We start from the raw sequence: 24,305 nt of genomic DNA, 5'->3' as shown, positions 1-24,305 counted from the left end.
TAAATGGAAAATGGTTTTTGAATAAATACTTATGTTGTTCATGCTCCAAAAAAAAAAAAAAAAAGAAAAAGGTAAAATGGGATCATGTCTAAGGTTAATTCCAAACTAAACGTTATTCAAGGGAATAGTCCATGTTTGTGAAAAGCAGTTACAGTTCATTTAGGCGCTGGTGGCTTAATGTGTAGGGTGTCTAGGCTGTCAGCCCAACGGCAGGCAGTTAGAATGGACCAATTGCTCTGCAAGAAAAAGTTAGGTAATCGCCTCCTGTGTGATTTACAGTCTCTGGAAACCTACTGGAGGGTTTTGATTTGATGGTACTGATTTTGAGTTTGTTTTCTTTTAAATAATCCGTTTCAGTTTTTCCATTTTGTGTATGTTAAAACTTTATCATCTATCTGGTACATGAATAAAAAGTATTCAGACTTTATCTTACGAATTGCTACTACATACTTAACTACTATCTCATACAATTTCTTCCCTACATTATTAATTAGCTTCTTCTAAAACAAATGCTACCTTTGAAATTTACACTAGTCAATCTCCTCTAGGAAGTTACTCCAATTAATTTAAAAGGATATGCAACTACCCTCATTATTTTAAAAAAAAACCTACTTCCTCCCAAATTGAAAAGCTATCTCATGGTTCAGAAACATTCATAACATGTAAATTCTTATTAGTTGTCACTGTCATTAGTTTATCTTTATAAGTTGTTGTTTGTTGTTATGTGCCATCGAGTCGCTTGTGACTCATGGCGACCCTATGTACAAGAAGAGCTCTATACACTCTTATATCCTGTGCCAACTTAGCCATCTCAAACAGACTTATTCCCACCACTCCAGTCACAGAATCGATCCATCTCATCAAAGGTCTTCCTCTCTTTCGCTGCCCCTCCACTCTGCCAAACATGATGTCCCTCTCTAAGGACCAGTCCCTCTTTGCAACATGCCCAAAATATGTCAGACGAAGCTTCAGAATCCTTCACTCCAGGGAACACTCTGGCTTCACCCTCTCCAGGACAAACCTGTTTGTTCTTCTAGCAGTCCATGGTATATTCAACACTCTTCTCCAGTACCACAGCTCAAAGACATCAATTCTCTTTCTATCAACTCTATTCACTGTCCAACTCTCTGATGAATAGCACATAATTGCGAAGACGATAGCCTGGATCAGGCACACCTTAGTCTCCAGTCTGACATCATTGCTCTTCAGTACTCTTGAGAGATCCCTCACAGCCGACTTTCCCAATGCAATTCATCTCTTGAATTCCTGGCTGCTGTTACCAAGAGTGTTGACTGTGGAGCCAAGTAAATTAAAACTGTTAACTATCTCAATCTCTTTACCATTCATACTGATGCTGCCAATTGGCCCAGTGGTTAGAATCTTTGTTTTCTTGATGTTGAGCTTCAGTCCATATAGGAGGCTGTAGTCCTTGATCTTGGGCAGCAAGTGCTTCAGGTCCTCCTCAGTTTCAGCAAGCAGGGTTGTGTCATCTGCATAACGCAGGTTGTTGATGATTCTTCCACCAATCCTGATGCCACATTCCTCTTTGTGTAGCCCAGCATCTCGGATGATCTGTTCTGCATACAGTTTGAAAAGGTATGGAGACAGAATACACCCTTGACGAACCCCCTTCTTGATTTTGAACCATGTAGTGTCTCCTTGCTCTGTTCTGACAACTGCCTCTTGGTCCAAGTATAAGTTTCGCATTAGCACAATCAAATGTTCTGGGATTCCCATTCTTCTCAGAGTCAGCCACAGCTTGTCGTGATCCACACAGTCAAAAGCCTTTGCATAGTCAATGAAGCACAGATAGACATTCTTCTGATATTCTTTGCTTTCTGCTAAGATCCATCTAACATTAGCTATAATCCCTAGTACCACGGCCTCTTCTAAATCCAGCCTGCACATCTGGCAGTTCTCTGTCGACATACTGTTCCAAACGTTTTTGGATCATTTTCAGCAGAATCTTGCTTGCATGTGATATCAAGGATATTGTTCGATAATTTCCACACTCTGTTGGGTCACCTTTCTTTAGAATGGGAACAAATATCGATCTTTTCCAGTCAGTGGGCCAGCTGGCTGTTCTCCAGATTTCTTGGCACAACTTAGTGAGCTCATCCAGGCCAGAGCCTGTCTGTTGAAATATGTCAATTGGTATGCCGTCAACTCCTGGAGCCTTGTGTTTTGCCAATTCCTTCAGAGCAATTTGAACTTCCTCTTTCATCACCATCGGCTCTTGCTAATATGTCATTTCATGAAATTCTTCTGTGTCAGCCAATTCCTTCTGATACAGTGATTCCGTGTATTCCTTCCGTTTTCTCTTGATACTTCCGGGATCATTTAATATTCTGCCCAAAATATCCTTAAGTATTGCCACCCGTGGCTTGAATTTCTTTTTCAGCTCCTTCAGCTTAAGAAACGCTGAGTGAGTTCAGCCCTTTTCATTTTCTGACTCCAGCTCTCTGCATATTTCACAATAGTATCTTGCTTTGTCATCCCGCGCTGCCTTTCAAAATTTTCTGTTCCACTCTTTGATTTCTTAATTCCTTCCTTTAGCTTTGGCTTCTCGGCACTCTAATGCAATATTCAGAGTCTCATCTGACATCTATCTTGGTCTTTTCTTCTATTTCAGCCTTTGTAATGATCTTTTGCATTCTTCATGGACTAGTGATTGGAACATGGAACGTTAGAGCATGAATATAGGAAAACTGGACATTGTTAAGAAAGAAAAGGAATGCATAAATATCGACATACTAGGTATAGGTGAAATGAGACGGCTTGGCATGGTACATTTTGAATCAGATGATTATATGATTTACTATGCTGGGGATGAAAAGGTGAGAAAAAATGGGGATGCTTTCATAATTAAAAAAGTCATTTCTAGATACATCCTGAAATACAATGTGGTGAGCGATAGGATAAATCCATACACATACAAGGAAGTCCAGTGAATACCACTATCATTCAAATATATGCACCAACAACTAGAGCCAAAGAGGAGGAAAGAGAAGATTTCTACCAACTTTTGCAGTCAGAAGTTGATCAAATATGCAATCATGATGCATTAATAATAATTGGCGACTGGAACACAAAAGTTGGGAACAGGGAAGAAGGATCAGTAGCTGGAAACAATGGGCTCGGTGAGAGAAATGAGGCTGGAGATAGAATTATAGAGTTCTGCACATTCAATGATTTATTCATTGCAAATTCCTTCTATAAGAAACAGAAATGCAGGCTATACACATGGATCTCACCTGATGGCATGCATAGGAAGCAAACAGATTACAATTGTGGAAAGACTCGGTGCAGAAGCTCAACATCAGCAGTGAAAAACAGGCCAGGTGCTGATTGTGGGACAGACCACCAACTACTCATATGCAAGTTCAAGCTGAACTGAGGAAAATTAAATCAAGTCCACGGGAACCAAAATTTGATCTTAAGTCTATCCCACTTGAATTTCAAACCATCTCAGGAACAGGTTTGAGGCCTTGAGCACCAATGAGCATAGACCAAATGAGCTCTGGGAGGATCTTTCTAAGTACTAAAATAATTATTTTTCTATTAAATATGCATATCAAAAGAAAACAAAGAAAAGTAAAGAAACTAACATTCACTTGGACTATACCCTAAGGAAACTAGAACTAAGACACAAATGGAAATTTGTACACCTATGTTCATAGAGCATTATTCACAAAAGCAATAAAATGGAAACAGCCTAAATGTCTATCAACAAAACAATGGAGTGAGAAATTGCAGTACATTCACACAATGGAATACTATGCATCACCAAGGAGCAAAAATTTTGTAAACTACTATATGACAGGGGAAAGTGTAGAGAGCATTACACTAAGTGAATGAACTCAATCTCATAAAGATAAATACTGCATTGTTGGTGTTATGTGCCATCGAGTTGCTTGTGACTCATAACGACCCCATAAGACCATTATTATAAAAATAGAAAGATAACCTGAGAGTTGTTGAGTACAATGGGGTCAGAACTGAGCAATAGCGGACCCTCCAGTGGGTTTTCAGAGGGAATAAGTTGCATGGAGGGAGACTGCCCAGCCTTTCCCCTAGATGTGGATAAAAGTCCAAAAGGGAAAGCAGAGGAGAGCTAGGGGATACAATCAGGGGAGTGGAGAAAATCACTAGGGTAACAGTTTGGGGAGTGGAGGGAGGGTGAAAGATTCAATGAGTCCTAATTACTGAAAAGATAAAGTAATAGTAGTCATGCTCTGTTGTACATATGGTTAGTTTTCAATATGGATTGAAGCTCAATATCAAGAAGATAAAGATTCTGAAGATTGGGCCAGTTGTCAACACCATGATAGAGATGAGATTGAGGTTGTAAAAAAATTTCAGTTTACTCAGATCCACAATCAACATTCTTGGCACTAGCAGTCAGGAAATCAAAAGACAAAACTGCACTGGAAAAATATGCAGCCAGGGACCTCTCCAGAGTGATGAGAACCAAAGATGTCAGTCTAGAGACTAAGGTATGCCAGATTTAGGCCATGGTCTTTGCAATTACTTGCTATGTATCAGAGAGCTGGACAATGACTAAGGATGACAGAGGAAGAACTGATGCCTTTGAGCTGTGGTTCTGGAAAAGAGTCCTGAACATACCATGGACTGCCAAGAGAACAAACAGTTCTTATTGGAGACAGTGAAATAAAGTTTCTCCTTAGAGGCAAGTATTTTGAAACTCCATCTCATATACTTTGAGCACATGGCCAGAAAGGACCAGTGCAGAGAAGGAAGACCCCTGATGAGATTAACCTGACACAGTACTTGGGGCAATGGGGGTTGATGTGTTGGATTCAGTGAGACTGGCTCAGAATAGGGCAGGTTTCAGAGCTGTTGTACACAGGGTCACTAGGAGTCACAGGTAACTTGATGGCAACTACCAACAATAGTAGCCACAAATCAATGGTGATTAATTTTATAAAACACAATGTACATGAGGGTTGTCTGAAATACAATGTGGATGTAGGAAGGTGTGAAAGACAATGTACATGAATGATACAGTACACGAATGATACACATGTATAGGAATATTGCATGTAAACCAATATACCTTGAATGGTATACAATGTACAAGAATATTGTATTTAAACCAATATAAAATAAAGATAAAGTGGAAAAAGTTTAAAATAACATTCTGGTTCTATAACTAAGAATATATATAACTAATATGTTAGTTATACTATATATAACTAAGAAAATAACATAGTTACTTACTGTCATTTCAGTCTTTATAAAGACTTTTGTAAAGTGAGTTTTATCAAACCTATTTCATACATTAAAATGTGAAAATGTGTGAGTTTCCCAGGTTACTCATCTGGCAAGATGTTGAGATTTTTATGGACTGCCAAGAAAACAAACAGATTCATCCTAGAGAGGGTTAAACCAGGCTGCTCCTTGGAGGCAAGGATTCTGGGGCTTCGTCTGACATACTTTAGACATGTTGTAAGGAGAGACAGGTGTTTAGAGAGGGACATCATGCTGGGTAGAGTAGAGGGACAGCGCAGGAGGGGAAGCCCCTCTATGAGGTGGATTGATTCAGTGACTGGGGTAACCGGGATGGGTGTGTCAGAGGTAATGCGAATGGCACAGGACAGAGCACGGTTTAGGGCTGTTGTACATAGGGTCCCTATGAGTCGCAAACGACTCGATGGCACATAACAACAACAAACAACAACAAATGTAATAACAACAGGATGTTTTCTGCTAGTAGCATTCTATGTGGATCAGCATGTTAGATTAAAGGTGAGATGTTAAGAAATCATCAAAGGGTTATAACAGACCTAGAGGTGTTATGAAACAGAATTTCTTAGTTGCTTAATTTCATGTCTAAGAATTTAATCAGTAAAGCAGGAAGAACGGTTCAGAAAAATGGTATAACAAAACACAGGCTCTACTTCAGATTTTAAACTAATGGAGAAGGAAATACAATAGATAATGCATATCTTAACCTTATGAAGAAATAGAAGATAAATAAATAATTATCTTAATGGAGAAAATCAATTAGTGTTGAAACCAGGAGATGAAATTTCCAAGGAAAGTATGGTCTTAAAATTGGGAAAAATAGTAATTCTAGAAAAAGATAAAATCATCATAAAGTAGAAATATAGCATACATGTATATATTTGTATATGCACATATAGCAAGAAAATAATATTGAGACCTACTTTCACAGACAAAATGAATGAAAGGCAGAAGGGAGAAAACAGCTATAACAAGTCTGATGAGAAGGAAGAGAGGTGGCTCAAAATGTATAAGTCATATTTTTAACAAGTAAAGGCATGCATAGGTGACCTTTTAATTTGATCTTGTTCTCAGAGAAGTGACGGAAAATGTGTTAGAAGTAATTAAGAATTCATTTCCCTAGGTATTATGGAAATTAAAATTTTCATATATGAATATTTTATACGGATGACTGGTTATTCTAAACCAAACATTTTCAGAGTATATAATATTTACAATTTGTTGTTATTAGGCTTTAAAAAACCATTTAAAGCCTGTAAGACATGATTAATATATGCTTTCTTAGTATCTTAATTATTACTAGAGAGAAGTCAGTTTGCCTCAATTAAAGAAAATAACACTCCCACTCTATTGTATAGAACCTTCACTGTGTTCAAAAGACACCCAGAGCTTTCAGGATCTGAGACAAAACTGGGGACTACCTTGTGACTGATGTGGAGACAAAGCATCTATCAAGGCTTTTATTGATTCATTCCAAACATTTACTACTACACTTAATTAAATGTCTCAATGATCTGAATCGTTGCCTTTCTTATTATTTAAAGTGGTTTTTTTTCCTTGTCAAGAATCAAAGTAGCAGTCTTAGGGTTAATAACTACCAAAAAAAAAAAATCACCTCTTAATGATAAATACCTTACACAATATTTTAAAAGGTCAACTTCTGCTTTTTCTGTAACGGGGTTAAAAAGTATTAACTATTTGTTATCTCGCACCCACTCATTGCCAGTAACTTGGAATCTATTCAAAAGTAACCCTCCAGTTGGTTTTCAGAGGCTATAAACTGTGCAGGGGGAGACTGATCCTCTTTCTCCTGAAGAGAAGTTGGTGAATTAAATCTCCAGAAAGGCACCACCTTAGCGTGAGCAGCGCAACTCCTTACCCACTAGACCACCAGCTCCCTGTTCTTCCTGTGTACCTTAGACTCATAGCTGACATATCAGCGGGTATTCAGAGGTAGTTAATCACATGAGAGGAGACTGCTCAGCCTTCCCCCGTGGAGCAACTGATGGCTTCGAACCACGGGCCTTTGGGACTGCAGCACAGTTTCTTGCCAAGAGGCCACCAGAGCGCCTTATATCCACTAGCTCCCTATAAAAAGATATGGTGTCAGTCAAATCTACTTTGAGTCCCTGAAAAACATAAATTGTTAAGTGTGCCACTATTAGCTGGAAGGCTGATGGCCTGAACCCACCCAGCGCCTTTAATGGAAGACAGACTTGGAGATTTGCTTCTGAAAGGCCACAGCCTTGAAAACCCTATGACTTACTTACACTACGTACTTGGAGGTAAAAATTTTCAAAAGAGAAAATTTTCTGCTGGTGCCGTAAGCCACACCATGTCGGCCGCTGCCTGGACTTACACATCTGGCTGGCTCAGACCAAGTGCTTACATGACTCAGTGCTTTAATGATGGCTTTGCCTTCCCAGAAAGCCTTTTTCAGGTGAAGATAAAGGAGGTCAAGAAAGAGAATATCTTAGTTTGCTAAACACTACTTCTGTTTAGGTATTCTATTCTTTTTTTTTTTTTAAAGTATCAGCAATTGATCACCCATTAAAAACAGTCCAGGACAATTTGACATTTAAATAAAAAATGCACTAATAAAGAGATAATTTAATATGCAATTCATACATTAATAATTAGCAAAGCATTACTGAACTACAAGGCAAAAAGCTTTGCGAACATAACTAATGAACTATCAATGCCAAAGTAGACTTCATAATAAAACAAGACTTTAATAAATCTTTTATTAAATGGCTACAATGAACCATTTTGTTAACATGTAATAGGTAACTACTAAGCTACTTAATTCATATATATAAATGAGGAACTTGCAGACAATTAACTGTATAGTTGTTGAAGGTCAGAGCTTCTCAACCAGAGTTACAGTGCTACACCTTTAAGAGCTGCTGCTCTAATGGGTCAATGCTAAGCTTTTCCTCAGACACTCTGTATTCTGGGAGCAGCTCTTACTCTGTGAGAAAGCCCCAGTAGTATAATATAACCAAAGGAAAAGTTACAGGCTATTAAATACAAAATATAAGAAATAAATGACACAAAGAAAAATCATTTCAAGCAAAATTATACGTGAGTGAGTGGTATTTTACATATAGGTACTGACTTATACAAAAAGATGAGAAAGTAAGAATATGTGTGTGAAATGCAAATACTTAATTGGATCTTGATGTGATTCCAAGAGATATGAAACTCTATGGAGATTATAGACTAGAACTACTCTATTTACTGAGGAGAAATATATAATATACAATAGTACTGATTGTCTCCAGAAGCAGCAAATGTTATATTCATTAGAGAAAGGAAACAAACATTTTTATGGAAGCAAGAATCTGGCTGGGGGGGAGGGGGAGAATGCTTTCTAGTAAATCAAAGTAAATGCGATCCTGAAACATATGGAACGGGGCAAAAGTCTTTTATGCTTTCTCCTCCAACTCACATAAACTGACTGCAGATTATTGAGATTTTCATGGATTATTACACATCATTTTGTAATCAATTATTATCAATAGGTACTGAAAGAGGCAAAAGGCTGAACACAAAGGGGGGCGGAAAGGAGATTCTTTTCTAGAAACAACTGAATTTTATACTTTGCAGGCTCTTTTAAATCAAAGTTTCAGAAAACAGTATCAGCAGCAATTACAACAGTTGTCAAAGATAGATTTATACACTAGATTAAAAAAGAAAAAAAGTTGAAAGTAGACACATCTAGATAAAGTTGTTCATATAGCTGAAACTGAGCTGGAGAATCATTCTCAATAGGGAACCTTAATTAAAAAAGGGAAAAATCAATGATAAATAAGGCTGGTTCTTCACCTCAAGAGTTCCAACCAAGGGAGACTATTAAAGAAACCACAGTCGTACCACTGTGCAGGAACACTGTGAGGTTTTCCATCGTTACTTAGGCTGATTCACTGAGTACTTGCAAGCGGAAATACCACTTCCCCTAATTAGCAATGCCTGAAGATGGGAACATTGGAAAATGAAAATAAATAAACAAATAAATTACAGACTAAAATGCTTATTAGCACAATATTCAATTTCATATTCTTCATACACATAAGTATATCAACTCATATACACTATCAACTCATAGAACTTTCTATGTTGATTCAAAAACCTAGAAATATTGTTTCACTGATGATTCATTAATAGAGTTGGTTTGAAATGGAAGAAAGCCTCATAACTAGGTCCCTTGGAAATTATTTCTATATGGTCTGAATACAGATAAATCTGGTATCATCTCATGTAAGGTGGACTATTCTCTGATTATTTTTTCCTTGACCTGCTGCCCCAACCCCTTAACCAAAATTCTTTTGTATAATATGAATAATAACAAAAGCGAAACTCATCTTCCTCCCAAGTTATTACATATTTCTTTAGTGTAAGGCATAGCTTCAAGAAATAACAGCTCTCCTACTGTACCTCACTTTTTGAGGCTTTTGCTGTATGACATTCATAAAATTGGACATGTTCCTGATGACTTAACTTGACATATTTCATAAATATTTGTCAAAACAATTATTGTCATTTACAATGCAATTATCCATATTCAATTTGATGACTCAACTGGAAAATTACTTTTTCCTAATAAAATTTTTCCAAGTGACAATAGTGCGCCAGTGTTGATTAGTCGTTCAGTGTGTGCTAATTAATTACACTGGGTAATTTTAGCCTCATGCTAATAACCTCAGGAAGAAAAAAAATTTGCATACATGAATCTTTGTCTTAAATGAAGAGAACTTTGCCATTTGCTAATTCTTCCTGTGCTTCCTCTTTCCAGCTTCTCCCAGAAGAGTATTCACCAATATAAAAGAAAAAAAATAAAGCTCAACTAATCTTGGCTGACATGATAGTTAAAAAGACGAGAGATCTTTGGAACCTTGTTCCTAGGTCAAAAGTAAAAGAAAAAACCAGAAAGATTTTTAGTGTTGACAACCGACTGTGAGGGCCTCCTGCTAGCTTATCCTCAGGGCAGAATTGGTTTAGTTCTTGCACCTAATGGCAAAGAATAGCAATTTATTCATTGTGAGACAGTTTCTTCATCCAGAAGCTAATCTGAATGCTGAAGTTAGCCACAGGCTCTACAGGGCAGGGCATTTTGGGGGACATTCTCCCAAGGGGTCCAGAGTGCTCTATTTTCTGGGTTTTATGCAGCGATGATTCTTTTTCTCAGCGCCTAATGGAAGCTTAGGGCAGGGAAGAAATAAATAATAACAGCAATACAAGGAGAACCTTGCTGCCAAGCTGCCAATAGGAGACCAATAAACTAGGCCATCGCACTCTTTGCTTGTGAAATATAAAGAGAGGAGACACTGACTGTTGAGTTTGTCATAAGGAAAAAGGTGACAATATTTGTACCTGGAGATGTTTCATAATAATAAAACAGATTCATGATAAAATAGCTTTTATTGACCTATAATTTTTGCATGAGCAGAATGACACGTAGGGGCAAAAAGACTTGCTAAAAGTCCTAATGCAAGAACCTCATTAACTACCTTAACCAGTACTTATCCAACTTGTGCTTAAGTATGAGACTTGGGAAGGTACACTATGCTTTTATGACTTAATGGATAAGGTACAATCTATGGAAGGAGGGAGGTCTAGACCAAGATACTCACATCTCTTTCCTTTTCTTCATATGCCTGCCTGGTAATGTGTAGATCAGAAACAATGGCTCTGAGGACAAGTTTCCCTGCAGCTGCTTGCTCTCCTCTCTTGCAGGGAGGTGGGAAAATAATGGGAATGCTCACTGGTCCAGAACTAGAAAACTACTGCAAATCTGGAGCAAACCATAGAAGGATGGAAACTTTCTCTTATTAGAAAAAGAGTAGAGCTATTTTATCTCTAATTTTCACATGTCACAAAAAGGTGGGGTTTGGATAATTTTGGAATAGTTCAATGCAGGTAAAATAAATCACGTGGTCTGAACAGTCAAGGTAGCAGAAGGTCTCACGTAGGGAGTTACCTGCTTTCCAGTGGTACATTACTGCCAAGGACCCAGCTGTCCTGCAGCTGGACGGACTCGGGTGTGGTTTGCAGCTCGGCGGGCAAAGCAGCCGGCGGGGCCGGACTCTGGTTCCTTCTATTGGTCAGGGAGTTTCTATTGAGAGAAGTGATGGACGGATGATGCTGTGCAGAGTGCTGCTTGTGGGAAGGTGGCAGAGGCTGCAGGGTGGACTGGCCTTGATTATTTGCAGGTTGCTCTGAAAGGGAAAAAAGAAGCAAACTCATTATAGATCTGTGAATGTATATCCATCTATAAATAGCAATACATACCACCAATTTCTTGGGAATCTACTGTAGATAAATTATAAACTACAAAAATTCCATAGCCATAAATTTGCATATTATTCTATTAGCGGGTGTTCAGTGACATTCTCTAAGAGCAAGTTTACCCTTGATACGCAAAGTTCTAATTAATATACAACAGATGGCAAAACTGCTTTTGGTTTTAATTTGTTTAAGATTTTTTTTTTCATCTGGTTTTATTAACACCTACAGAAAACAGCATCTGACAGCTCCCCTAATGTGCCTTTAGATTTCAGCTTTTTTTAACAAACCAACCCTGAAATTAAATGGGTAATTTCCACAGAACACAAAGGTTTTCGAAATGCATATAATCCCTATAATTATTTAATGGAGTTTTTTTAAGCTTTATTTAACTGCAATAAATTATTACAAGCTAGTTGCTAAACAGCAGTAGACTCGTCTAGTTTAGTGCATTTCAAATAAGGCAGATCTGCACTATGATCTACTAATAGACGCTAAGTATTCTTTAGCAGAAGGTCACTCTGTGAAGCAGATGTTGTTTCATGGATATTTAACAGACTGAATCACATCTGATTACAACGTCAGAAGACTCATATACTTAATGACCGTTACATCCATTAGAACACACACAGAACAGATTTTCCAATTTCACAGGATGCAGTAGAACTACATTTTGGAGCTAGTCATAGGTGACTAGAGAGACTCATGCCACCATGTCAGTGGTACACTTTATTCTAAACTGAAGCCAGAAAGGATCCAGGAACTTCGAAATAAGAACGTAATGCTAACAATCACTAGCAATCAGAGAGATGCAAATCTAAATAACAATGAGATACCATCTCACTCCAGGAGCAATAGTAATGTTTAACAACACAGTAGACAATAAATGCTGTGGATGATGTGGAGAGATTTCTTATGCCCTGCTGGTAGGGTTATAAAGTGGTAAAACCACTATGGAAAGCAGTCTAGTGTTTCCTCAGAAAAACTGAATGTAGAAATTCCATGATAACAGCCCAGATGCCCATCAAGTGAAGAATGGATTAAGAAGTTGTGGTATGTTCACACACTGAAATACTATATGGCACTACAGAACAAGGATTTCATAAAATACTCCATAATTTGGGAGAGACCATAGAGCATTTAAGCTGAGTGAAAAAGCTCAGTTTGATAAGAACAAACGTTCCATAAGGCCACTACTGTGAAAATAGTAGGATAACTGAGCAATGTATGTATAAATATTCAAAAGGAGAAGAGGAAGGAGGAAAGGGTGAGCAGAAAAAGGGGAAGGGGAGAAATCACTGGGATAGCAGAGGTTAGTGGCAAGGTGAAGTAGTGAGAAAGGTTCGGTGGGTACTTGACAAGAAAAGGTGATAACAGGCATAGAGCAATGGTAACTAATTATACAAATACAGTGTATCTGAATGATCATATCAAACAGAAAGTATACTCACAGAAGAACATGATATATATGAATAATTATAGCAAACCAATGAAATATTTTTAAAATTTTTTTTAGGCTTTAGCCACATGAAAATTCCTCCAGGCTTTTAAGCCTTTTAAAGCTAAAATGTATTAATCAGAATAACCTCATAACAACTTTTCAATTTAATTACCTAGATATGGACATCTTAGAGTTCACAAATATTATAGTTTAACAAACAGATGACTCTTTAACTTAGTGCTAAAACATATTACGGTTCCACATACATAAGCTATCAATTTTTTACTAAATGCAGTTAAAAGTGCAATATCATTTTGAAGTGATGCATTAAAACATGTTATTAATCTAAATATACATATTAAAAGATAATAAACACAAAAATATATGTCTTTCACCTATAATGTAAAGTCCAACAGTGACTGTTTAAGTCAAATTATATAATGTAACACTGTAATTCTAATTATATGGAATATATACGTTGTTAATTGTTATTAGGTGCCATTGAGTCAAATACAACTATAGTGACACTATAAACAGCTAACCAGAAGCTTGCCCTGTATACAGGATATATAATCGTTTAAATATATATTATCAAACCTCTTTACAGTATATAACAATTAAAAAAAACCCTCCCATAGCATACAACATCAGTAATTACCACATTTATACCATCACAATTATATGGTCTACATCATAGCTAACAATTTTCACTCCAGAAATGAAGGGCAGAGATAATACCGAAATATGTGAACACAAAGCTGCTTCTTGCACATCATTTAATCTGGTTGTTCTTATGTACCATCCAGTCAGAACCAACACACAACTGACCCTCCAGTGGCTTTTCAGGGGCAATAAATCACAGAGAGGAGATGGTCCATCCTTCTCCTGCTCTAACCTAGAATATCTCCTTACGAGAAATTATAGACATTCTGCTGATGAAAAGTTATGAGTCCAAATCTCAGTTAAATTGAAAGAACCATCTGAGGAAAAGCCAGGGCTAAGTCGGTACATGTAATTATAGTTGTGCAAGGGAAAAAAAAAACCCTCTCATTTTACAATTCATTAAAGAATTATTATTTATGCACCATATAATTGATTAGCTTTGTCTTCTCTGGCACTAGTGTGCATGATTAGAATCTCTATGATAGTTTTTAAACTACATTCAAGGAAACAAACTGCTTCTAGTCCACATATAACAAGCTAGAGTTATGAGGGTCTAGATTAGTTTGGTGTCAGTGGAAAGGAAACAGAGATAGAAAGGGAAAAAATTTTAAAAGAAAAAGTAACAAGGCTAAAAGGAAGCACAGGCAGATTACATGACTCCACATATTTAAGCATGGCCTCAATGGTATCACACCCACTCCTCACAAAGGCATGATTAGTTTTGAAAGATCAGGCTACTTATAAGTAATAATGTAAAATGACCATATCAGATCACAAAATAGAAGCTACTACATCATAAACAACTGCCAAATCACATCATTACATAACGTCCAAGCACTGCGAGCCATCCCCAGCAAGCTGGCACCTTACTTCAACCGTCACAGTCAGTGTCACTCTCACCCTCTCACCTTGCACTTACACCTTCGTCACCGTCACACAGGTGCAGTTAACAGGCCAAGTAATCACAGAGCAAACTTTTCACTATTGTGGTAAATGTGAAATGAAAGCAAGACAGTCCATAGGAGGAGCTCTGGTGGCCTAGTAGTAAGAAGCTGTGCTGCAAAAGCTGCAAAAAAAAAAAAAAAAAAAATCCCAAAGGCACGTGGTTCAAATCCACCTGCTGCTTCGTGAAAGAAAAGATGGGCTCTCTCCTCCCGTGGGATTAACTGCCTTTGAAAACTCACTGGGTGGTCAGCTATGGGTCAGTTCCAACTTGACGGCATACAACAACAATAGCAGGTATTATACATGTTATTATTAGCTACTGTGCAATACAGAGGAAAGAGAAACCAGAAGAACACATTTAAGTCTTAGCTCCCAGGCACCATGACAGGGAGCTTCAGTTTTCTCATCGCTAGAGTGTGAAAATGCTATTGTCCCATTTAAATCTTAGTGCAGCTCTTAAGGACTCAATGATAATTCCTTATTAATTGACATACTCAGTCATACATCAAACATTTATCAAGCCTCCATGTTTTAATTCATAGAGAGCTGTAACTGTTAACCAAAAGGCCATGCATCTCTTGAATCTCCCAGCTGCTCTGTAGGAGAAAGCTGGACGGTCTCCTCCCCTCTGACCACCAGCAGTTCTAACATTTATAGCCCAGAAACCTGATGGAAGGGAGCTAAGAGCTGGAATCACTGAGTGGCAGTGACAGAGTGCAGTTCCATGTTTTTAGGTCACCACCGGCCTGTCAGTTTGTCACACTGTAGCGGCTTGTGTGGTGTTATAATGCCAGAAGCTATGCCACCAGCATTTAAAATACCGGCAGGGTCATCCATGCTGGACAGATTTCTCTGAACCTTCAGACCAAGCAGATTAGAAAGAAAGGTCCAGAGAGCTACTTTTGATCATGACAGAATATAGTGTAATATAATATGAGAAGTGAGCCCTTTAGATGGAAAGGCCCACAAACTCTACAGTAGCTATAACAATGGATTCAAGGATAGCACGTAATCATGAAGGTAGCGTAAGACCAATCAATATTCTGCCTAGTGTACATGGGTCACTGTGAGTCAGGAGTCAGTCTGACAATAACAGCATGTCCAAAGTCAATAACAGCTAGAAATAACATGTAATAATGAAATATTATGGACATTAAAGTTGTTATTTTAAATGAAATTATGTTTGTGATACATTATTATCACACATTTCAGTATTTTTCTTAAACCAAACCAAAATAAAATCAGCAAAGAAGAAAAACAACAACAATCCAACAAAACCCTTCTATTTTAGGTTTTAACAATGCTGTGATGGCTCTCCTCTGGTTTGCTGATTAATTTATTAAGTACTGAGAACCTTTGGTGTAGACGATCCTGTGCACAAATCCACACTTTCTGGTGGTTTACCCCGGCCATTCAGCATCAGTTCGTTCTATCTACTTTGGCCTCTTTAAATTCAACTATGCATACAATCAGGGAGCTCTGGCTTAGTGGTAAGGAATTACACTGTCAACACAAAGGCCTGCAGTTCAAATCCATGAGCTGCTCCACGGGAGAAAGATGAGCAATTTCCTCCCATGTGATTTACTGCCTCTGTAAAACCCTGGAGGACCACCAGCTCTAGGTAAGTTGCAACTCGACTGTACATAACAACAAGAGGACATTTAGGACAGGAAGAAACAAGAGGCCAGTGGGCAAAATAAATGCAAATGACGAAAGTTAGACTTACTATAAACTCTGATGAAACAGAATAAATGCAGCGTCTGAGTATGTGAGATGGGGTGGATGGCCAGACATTTAAATTACTCAGTAGTCCACAAACAGATCAAAATCCAAGGACACATGTAGGGGCCAAAGCTAGTACTAGAGATGAGGGTTTTCAAAGCAGTAAGTAGCTGGAATATGCTTTTGTCTTCACCAACTTATCATAGAAAGACTAAGTACATACAGCATACCATGACAAAATAAAATGAAACACAGCCAGAAAGGATGATAAAGAAAAATGAAAATGGACAAGTTAAAAAAAATCCAGACTTAAGGATACTTGTACAAAACACTTGTTATAAGGTGCTATACTTTAAAAAAGAATGCAAATCTGATTTTAAATTATCTAATTGCCAATACATAGAGGGAAATGGGGTCAATTATATGATTCGGAGTGGTTTGTAAGAGTAAAAAATTTTGCTTGAGGAAAGTTTATCAATATTTAGTATGAGAATAAAGAGGACATCTCTTGTAAAGTTGACACGAAGAATAGGTGGTTATTTAGGGAAACGGTCAAGCTTCAGAATGGACACGAGAAAAAAAAAAAGCAGGGTCAAGATTTGGTGACCAAGAAACACTCTGGAATCTGATACTGGTGGGCAAAGTTACCCAGGGTCAACCACAACAGCAATGGCAACCTTCTGGTACACTGGCACAAGGCCTTTGACCTCTCTGAGAAAAAACTTTGGTTATTATGGCTAGACAGAATCCATTTGAAGCTTTCTAGATGGACAAGGCTATGTTTATATCTATCTTTTAGAAACATTAAGACTCTGGAAGGGAGTTCAGGGGCGAGGGGTTGTCTAGTGGTTAAGAGGTTGCACTGCCAACCTGAACACACCCACTTCTAATCCATCTCTGAGAGAGGAAAAATGGGAAATTGCCTATTGTGTGATTTATAGTCTCTACAAAAACTCCGCAGCTATTAAGCAGTTCCTACTTGCAGGCACATCAGAACAGAACCCTGAACCCTGGTGATGCAGCCTATAAAGTCTAAAACATTGAAACTCTTGGGTGGGTTCGATTTTATCCCATATTAGTTGTTATGAGTTGGAAACTGTTTGAAGGCAATGAGTTTGTCTTTAAGAAATCTTCACAGAAGCAGATTGCCAGGTCTTTCTCCCATAGAGGCAGTGTGTGAGTTTAAACCTACCTTTCAATTAAATTAATCATTGTGCCATCAGGATTCCCTACAAGAGGAAATAAATGCTTGTTGAACGATCATGAAAATTTCCATGAAGACTGTGTTGAAGCAGTGAAAACTGGAGCCTACTGATACTACCTTTAATTATAAAAAAACCTTGCAAACACGTCTTATTTTTCTATAACTACACTTTTAAAGCCTAAAGAGCACAAAAAATTATTGTTGCTACGACTAAGGATGACAGAAGAATTGATGCCTTTGAGTTGTACTGGAGAAGAATATACCATGGACTACCAAGAAAACAAATAGGTCTGTCCTGGAGAGGGTGAAGCCAAGTTTCTACTTGGAGGCTATGATTCTGAAGATCTATCTCATATACTTTGGGCAGGTGGTGACCAGTCCTTGGAGAAGAACACCGTGCTCAGAAGGGTGGTGACCAGTCCTTGGAGAAAAACATCGTGCTCAGAAGGGTGGATGGACAGCACAGGAGAAGGAGACCCCGAATGAGATGGATTGATACACTAACTGGGGCAAGGGGTATATGTGTTGGAGTCAGTGAGACTGGCTCAGGCTAGGGCAGGCTTCAGAGCTGTTGTTCACAGGGCTGCTATGAGTCTCAGGAGAATCAAGAGCACATAAAAACACAACAACACGTCCCATAGAGTAGAAATTGGCTCATAACTGACCCAGTGGGTTTCCAGAGGCAGTAATTGCACAGGAGGAGACCACCATTTTTCACATGCTTGAACAGCCAGTAGACTCAAACCTCTTGTTCTTTACAACTAGGCCACCAGAGCTCCTTGCTTACAAAGTAGTCAAGTAAATTTCTTTGGATTTCTTAGTAACCTCACTAAGTCTTGTACTTCAAAGTCTTGTACTCCAAAGCATGTCGTGATTGTTCAGAACTTTTATGCAAAAAGAACACCTCAAGGGGTTATCCCTCCAAATCAGGGCACCATGGAACACAGCCCTGAGATTGGTTTTTAGGAATATTTCTCTGAAACTGTAGCAAATGCTCTTATTTTTAAAAATTTTCTTCTTAAAATGTGTAAAGAAGAAAAGAATAGAAAGATTATATAAAATAAAAAAATGCAAGACATGAAAGTGTGTGTGCATATATATATAAGAGCTATATTTTCTTAGTGTTTCAAAATGTATTATTAGAATGCTCTAAGTTAGATTCTTTGGAAAATGTGTGGGTTATTTTTCCCAAATTCTCTTCCTTAAATTTTAAAAAAATAAAGTGTTCAGCTCCACATTCACTTAAAAAAAAGGTATTCTATCCAAACAGGGCTTTTACTGAATTTGTGCCTTCATTTCAGCCTGTCTTTCTTTAGCCTAGAGGTAAGGTGTGGCACTACTAATCCAAAGCCTTGCAGTTCAAATTCACCATTTGCTCCACAGTAGAAAGAGAAATGGCAATCTACTCCTGTATGGTTTATTGCTTTCAAAAACCTAGAAGGTTGTTTCAACTCAATGGTACACACTGATCATAATAACTTTTATGAAAGACTAACAACTGTGTGTTTTGATTTAGCAAAGGAGGGACCAGTCCCTGGAGAGGGACATCATGCTTGGGAGCAGGGAGGGACAGCACAAAGAGAGGAAGACTCTCAATGTGATGGATTGACTCAGTGACTAGGGCAAAAGCGGTAGGTGTGTCAGACACAATAAGCTTGGCACAGGATACACCAGGGTTCAGAGGTGTTGTACATAGGGTCGCTATAAGTTGCAGATGACTCGAAGGCACATAACAGCAACAACAACAAATTGCAGGCGAAGAGATTGCCCATTTTCCTTCCTTGGAATTACTGGTGGATTCCAACCACAAGCTAGGTGTATGTAGTTTGTCTGTGAGCAGCACAACTTCCTAGGGAATTCTCTGTCTGAAATGTCATAGGAATGAAAAGAATCACTGGGCAGTTCCTACAGAAAAGGGAGGGCGTTCTGGTGCCTTAGTGATAGGTAAGGAATGGCACTGCCAATGCAAAAGTGCACAGTTCACGGATAGCCAGAAGACACATGAAGAAATGCATGAATTCAGTGGCAGTAAGATGCAAATCAAAACCACAACAGATACCATTTCACTCCAGTAGCAGTTCCAAAGTTTAACAGGACAGAAAGTAATAAATGTTAGAGAGGACGTGGAGAGAGAGGAATTCTTATACACTGTTGACGGGATTGTAAAATGGTACAACCACTCTGGAAGGCAGTTAAGAACTTCCTCAAAAAGCTGAATACAGAAATTTCACCTGGCCCAGCTATTTCACTGCTTGGAATACACCCAGTGAGAATATGAACTGAGGCACAAACAGAGACTTGTACACCAATGTTCATAGCAGTGTTATTCACCATTGCAAGCTCAAATGTCAAACCACAATTGAGTGGATTGAGAAATTATGGTACATTCACACAATGCAATACTATGCAGCACAAAGGACTAATGATTCTGTAAATTAATACCTAACTTGGGAGAGACTGGACAGCATTATGCCAAGTGAGCTAACTCAGTCTTACTTATAAGGACAAATACTGTAAAAAAGGCCATTATTTAAAAATTGAAAGATAACTAGTAAAAAGTGTATGAGGATCCAAGGTGGGGGGCAGAGGAAGAGCAGAGGGGGGAGGATGGGCAGGGGGTAATCACAGGGTTTCAAAATTTGATGGGTATAGGGAGGGGTGAATAACAGAAATAGGAAAGATCCAGTGTGAACAACAATGTATATGCTACATTAAAGTAGATGAGGGAGAAAATGGTTTTAAGAGAATATGTGATTAGGTATTATTGTCATGACAGGAATCCAGAATGAAGGCTGCATAGTGGAGTGGACCTGAGGGGAGGGACTGTAAAACAATGAAAGAATATTTCCTTACTTTTCAAAGAGAAGAGTTTACCAGTGGGTGGGGCAGGGAGAAAAGTGCTACAATGAATGAATGGAAATCCAAAGTCTCTGTAAATTTTCATTAAAATTAATAATAAAAAACAAACAAAAAACCAAAAAAGGTCTATGAACTTTGTAAGCAAACCAGTATAAAAGAAAATATTTATTAAGAAAAAAATGTACAGTTCAAATCCACCAGCTGCTCTGCAGGAAAAAGATGGACAAATCCTATGATTACTGGCTCTGAAAACCCACTGAAGGGTCAGCGGTGGCTTGGTTGTGACTTGACAGAACTCAATAATAACAAGAGAAAAAAAAAGTGATCTCACTGTCATGAAGCTAGCTAAGTCACCTCTCCTTGTCTAATATGACCACAAAGTCTCTGGGCAGCACAAGTGTCCATCTATTAGCCAAAATGTTGGTAGTTCAAACTCAGCCAGAGGTGTCAGGCCTGGCTAGAAAGGCCTGAGTTTCTTCTTCCCAGAAGTTACAACTTTGAAAATCCTATGGGACACAACTGTACTCCGCATTTATGGGGTATCCATGAATTCAGAACGGGTGAAATGATAACAGTAAGATCATAAAATAATATCTAATAACAAGAAATAATAATGGAACACACTTTGCAAATGTCTGGGCTTATTTGCTGACCTGATTTCCTGTTTCAGTTTTATTATTATTTTTAAATTAAAAGCCATTGTTGGCAGCTCGGCTACGTGTAATTTAGCACCAACTCCTTTATGGTTTCCAGCCATGGGCTGTGCTCTTCAGAGAGCAGAGTGGAAATGGACTTTGAAACAGGAAATCTGGGAGAAAAGAATGCCTGCTGGGAGATAAAAACCTCTCTGTGTGAGTGCATGCCTGCATGTGTGTGCATGTGCGCTGCTCATGTGCGCCAGGTGGAAGGTGGATGTGAGATGAAAGGTGAGGAGGAGAGTGGTGCTGGCACTTGCCTGGTGCAGGTGTGCACAGCTGGAAAGGGTGTCACCGCAGCTAATAACAGCTGTGTGCCACCCACTGCCTTCACAGTTCTGTCCTCCTCCCTCCCCGGATCTCAGCTGGAGACTCGCTGGACACATGCTACAGGAGGGAGGGTAACACATTACATTGTTTAAGAATGCCCCCAGAGAACGAAGCTAGAGGCTGATAGGTGTGCTGTTTTCAAACAACTGCAGGTTAAGTATGTTGCACACCCCAAAGACAAGGGGTGGAGATGGGTGAGAAGGGAGGGAGAATAACCAGAAAGATGCTGAAATTTTTAAGAAACTACTAGAACTCTGGGAAGCACTTACTAACACTCAAAACACCTAATTTTACTAAGCCTTTCTAAGATGCTAAGTTTTGGATACTAAAACAACTCACTTCCTGCCACTGAGTAAATTTTGACTCGTAATGACTCTCCATTAGGTTTTGCAGTCTGTCAATCTTAACAGAAGGAGGGAAACTGCCTATCTTTCTCTCACAAAGCTACTGATGGATCTGAACTGGTTAAAAGGAGTCCTTATTTACTTAGATACTAAGTCTTGATCCTCAAGAAGTTTACCTTATGATCTACAGACCACACGGAATAGGAAAACATTTAAAAGGAGCCAAACCCATCTATCAGTGATGAGCAAAGGTAAGCTTGCTTACTTGAATCCTAAATTTATTTTCATTTTACTTCCTGGAATATTTTTGCCTTTTCCCACATTTCAAACAAAACTTAGGTTCTTTTCCAAACTCACTCCTACCCCTCCTCAAATAGTCATCGAAACAAAGCATATAGAAAACCTTACTACTGAATATTTGATTACTATATTATTATTGTTATTGTTGTCTACTGTCAAGTTGGAATGGATTTGCAGTTAACCTTTCAGTGGGTTTTTAGAGGCAGTAAACCACAAGATTTACTCCTGTACAATTTACTGTCTCTGAAAACCCACTGTAGGGTCTGCTATGGTTTGGTTCTGACTCAACAACATGCAACAACAACAAATCACATGGGAGGAGACTTCCCATCTTTCTCCTGTGGAGTAATTAGTGGATTCAAACTGTGTGCCTTTAGGCTGGCAGAGTAACTCCTTACCACTAAGCCACCAGAGCTCCATTACTATAGCAGTTTTAAGCAGTTAGTCCAGTTTCAAAATGAATGAGACAAAGTCATAGTTGGATTCTAGTGTTAAGAACTTTTACACAACAAATTGCCCCATGTTTTTGATTGTGTAATCAACTAACATTGTGGCCTTGTTAGAATTACTTTCCCTTGATTTTGTTACAGTAAATTTAGGTAACACCATTTTCTCATCTGGCTACCTACGTATCAGAAACTGTAAGAAAAAAAAATGATATTATAAATTTAGTTGTTTTTATGGCTTCCAAAATAGTAAATTATGTATAAAGATGTCTCCTTTGTGCAGTAAATCATATACACTGAAGACACTTAATAGTCATTACTACCTTATAAAGTGTGAATAGATTAAATGGCAAGAAAACATGAATTAAGGAAATACATGTTTATAGTCTGAGTTAAGGAAATAAGTGGCTACATAAAATTCGTATCGGGCAAAATGTATTTACATATTCAAGGTGCTTTCCTTTCATTGCTTTTCAGTCCTCCAAAAATTACATTAATAAAATATTACATAAAATAGTATAATGAATATAAGGAAATCACTTTCACATAAACACATTCCCTTGGTTCATTATTACACGTAGAAGTTCTCATGCAAATCTATGGACTTTTTCAGACAAATCTGTATGAAAATGAATTGGCCTTTTTAATTCTTTACCAAACCGGTGATCAAATTATGGCACTGTATAAAAACATTTACCACCAAGGCACTTAAATACCTTAGACAGTCGCAGGCAAATGCAATTAAAGTATAAATATTCTTTAAAAATCATAAAAGGCTCTATAAATAAACAGTACTGCTGCATTCATTCTTATCATCAGACAAATGATTGTAAGGCTATTTAGATAAAGACATTGTGAGTATGAAAAATATAAAGATGTAAAAGGAAGATTTGTGCTGATTAGAGGGTATTACTTAGGTGAGCAAAACTGAACTGATTTGCTCCACACTTACTGAATAAGTGAGAATTTGGTTTAGTTTCTTTTGGCTTACTATTTGATATTGAGAGTTAGGGGGGAAAAATGAAATTAGGAGTCTTTCAATCTCTGCATTCTTTTTTCCTCCTTGATAATCCACTGTACTTTCTATTTAAAGAATGAAGTTCTTCTGCTATAAAATTTTCAGAAAATCTGGGTAAAACATAAATAATACATATTTTATTAATTCATTTAGCATACCTACTGAATCTCTTCTATTTGCCAAGTTCTGCTTCAGTCTTTAGGGAGGTAAGAGTGAACAACATAGACAGTAAGGTTTAGCCCACCAGTAAAAATTATAGTTTAGGCTAGTCTGACAGAATGGGAGGGAAAGAATGGGTCACAAACAGGGTACATTTTCAATGTTGAGAGCATGTGCGCTGACACGGTAGGTTCTCTCAGGAGATTTACCAGTTCCTGTAAAGCTTTTAAAATGTATACAAAGAGACAGCAGTACACAAGCTCTCAATTGTTACTGAGGTACCCTACTGAAGGCAAGGACTCTTGAAGGGATATATTCTCAAGTCAAGAACAGACTTTAAAAACTTCCTTATTATACAGAGAACAATAAAGAATTTTGATATATAGTCTTAAACTTGGAAAGTGAAACAACACATCTCTTGTAATTTTATCTATTACCTTGAGCTTCCTATAGGTTGAAGTTGGAGGTTAAAGCTCCTAATATCAACATGGATGCGGGTCTCCAAGTAAAAAAAATGAATTCATTTACTTAAAATTGTTGTTGTTGTTATGTGCCGTCGAGTCACTTGCAACTCATAGCGACCCTATGTACAACAGCCCTAAACTCCGCTCTGTCCTGTGCCAATC

General features: G+C 38.0%; 1 protein-coding gene across 1 annotated transcript in view; it reads right to left on the bottom strand.

Annotated features, from left to right (window-relative positions):
* TENM3 (teneurin transmembrane protein 3) overlaps positions 1–24,305 on the bottom strand; it is a 674,684-nt gene that overhangs the window by 280,700 nt on the left and 369,679 nt on the right. Inside the window, exon 3 of the mRNA XM_006882227.1 lies at positions 11,249–11,486. Coding sequence (XP_006882289.1) covers positions 11,249–11,486 — 238 coding nt within the window. The remainder of the gene's footprint in view (positions 1–11,248; positions 11,487–24,305) is intronic.

Source organism: Elephantulus edwardii, unplaced genomic scaffold, assembly GCF_000299155.1.
Source record: "Elephantulus edwardii isolate Elephantulus edwardi_28Jun2011 unplaced genomic scaffold, EleEdw1.0 scaffold00018, whole genome shotgun sequence".
In the NCBI taxonomy this organism is placed as follows: domain Eukaryota; kingdom Metazoa; phylum Chordata; class Mammalia; order Macroscelidea; family Macroscelididae; genus Elephantulus; species Elephantulus edwardii.
The sequence above is the reverse complement of the archived record's forward strand: the minus strand, read 5'-3'. Positions and strand labels throughout refer to the sequence as shown.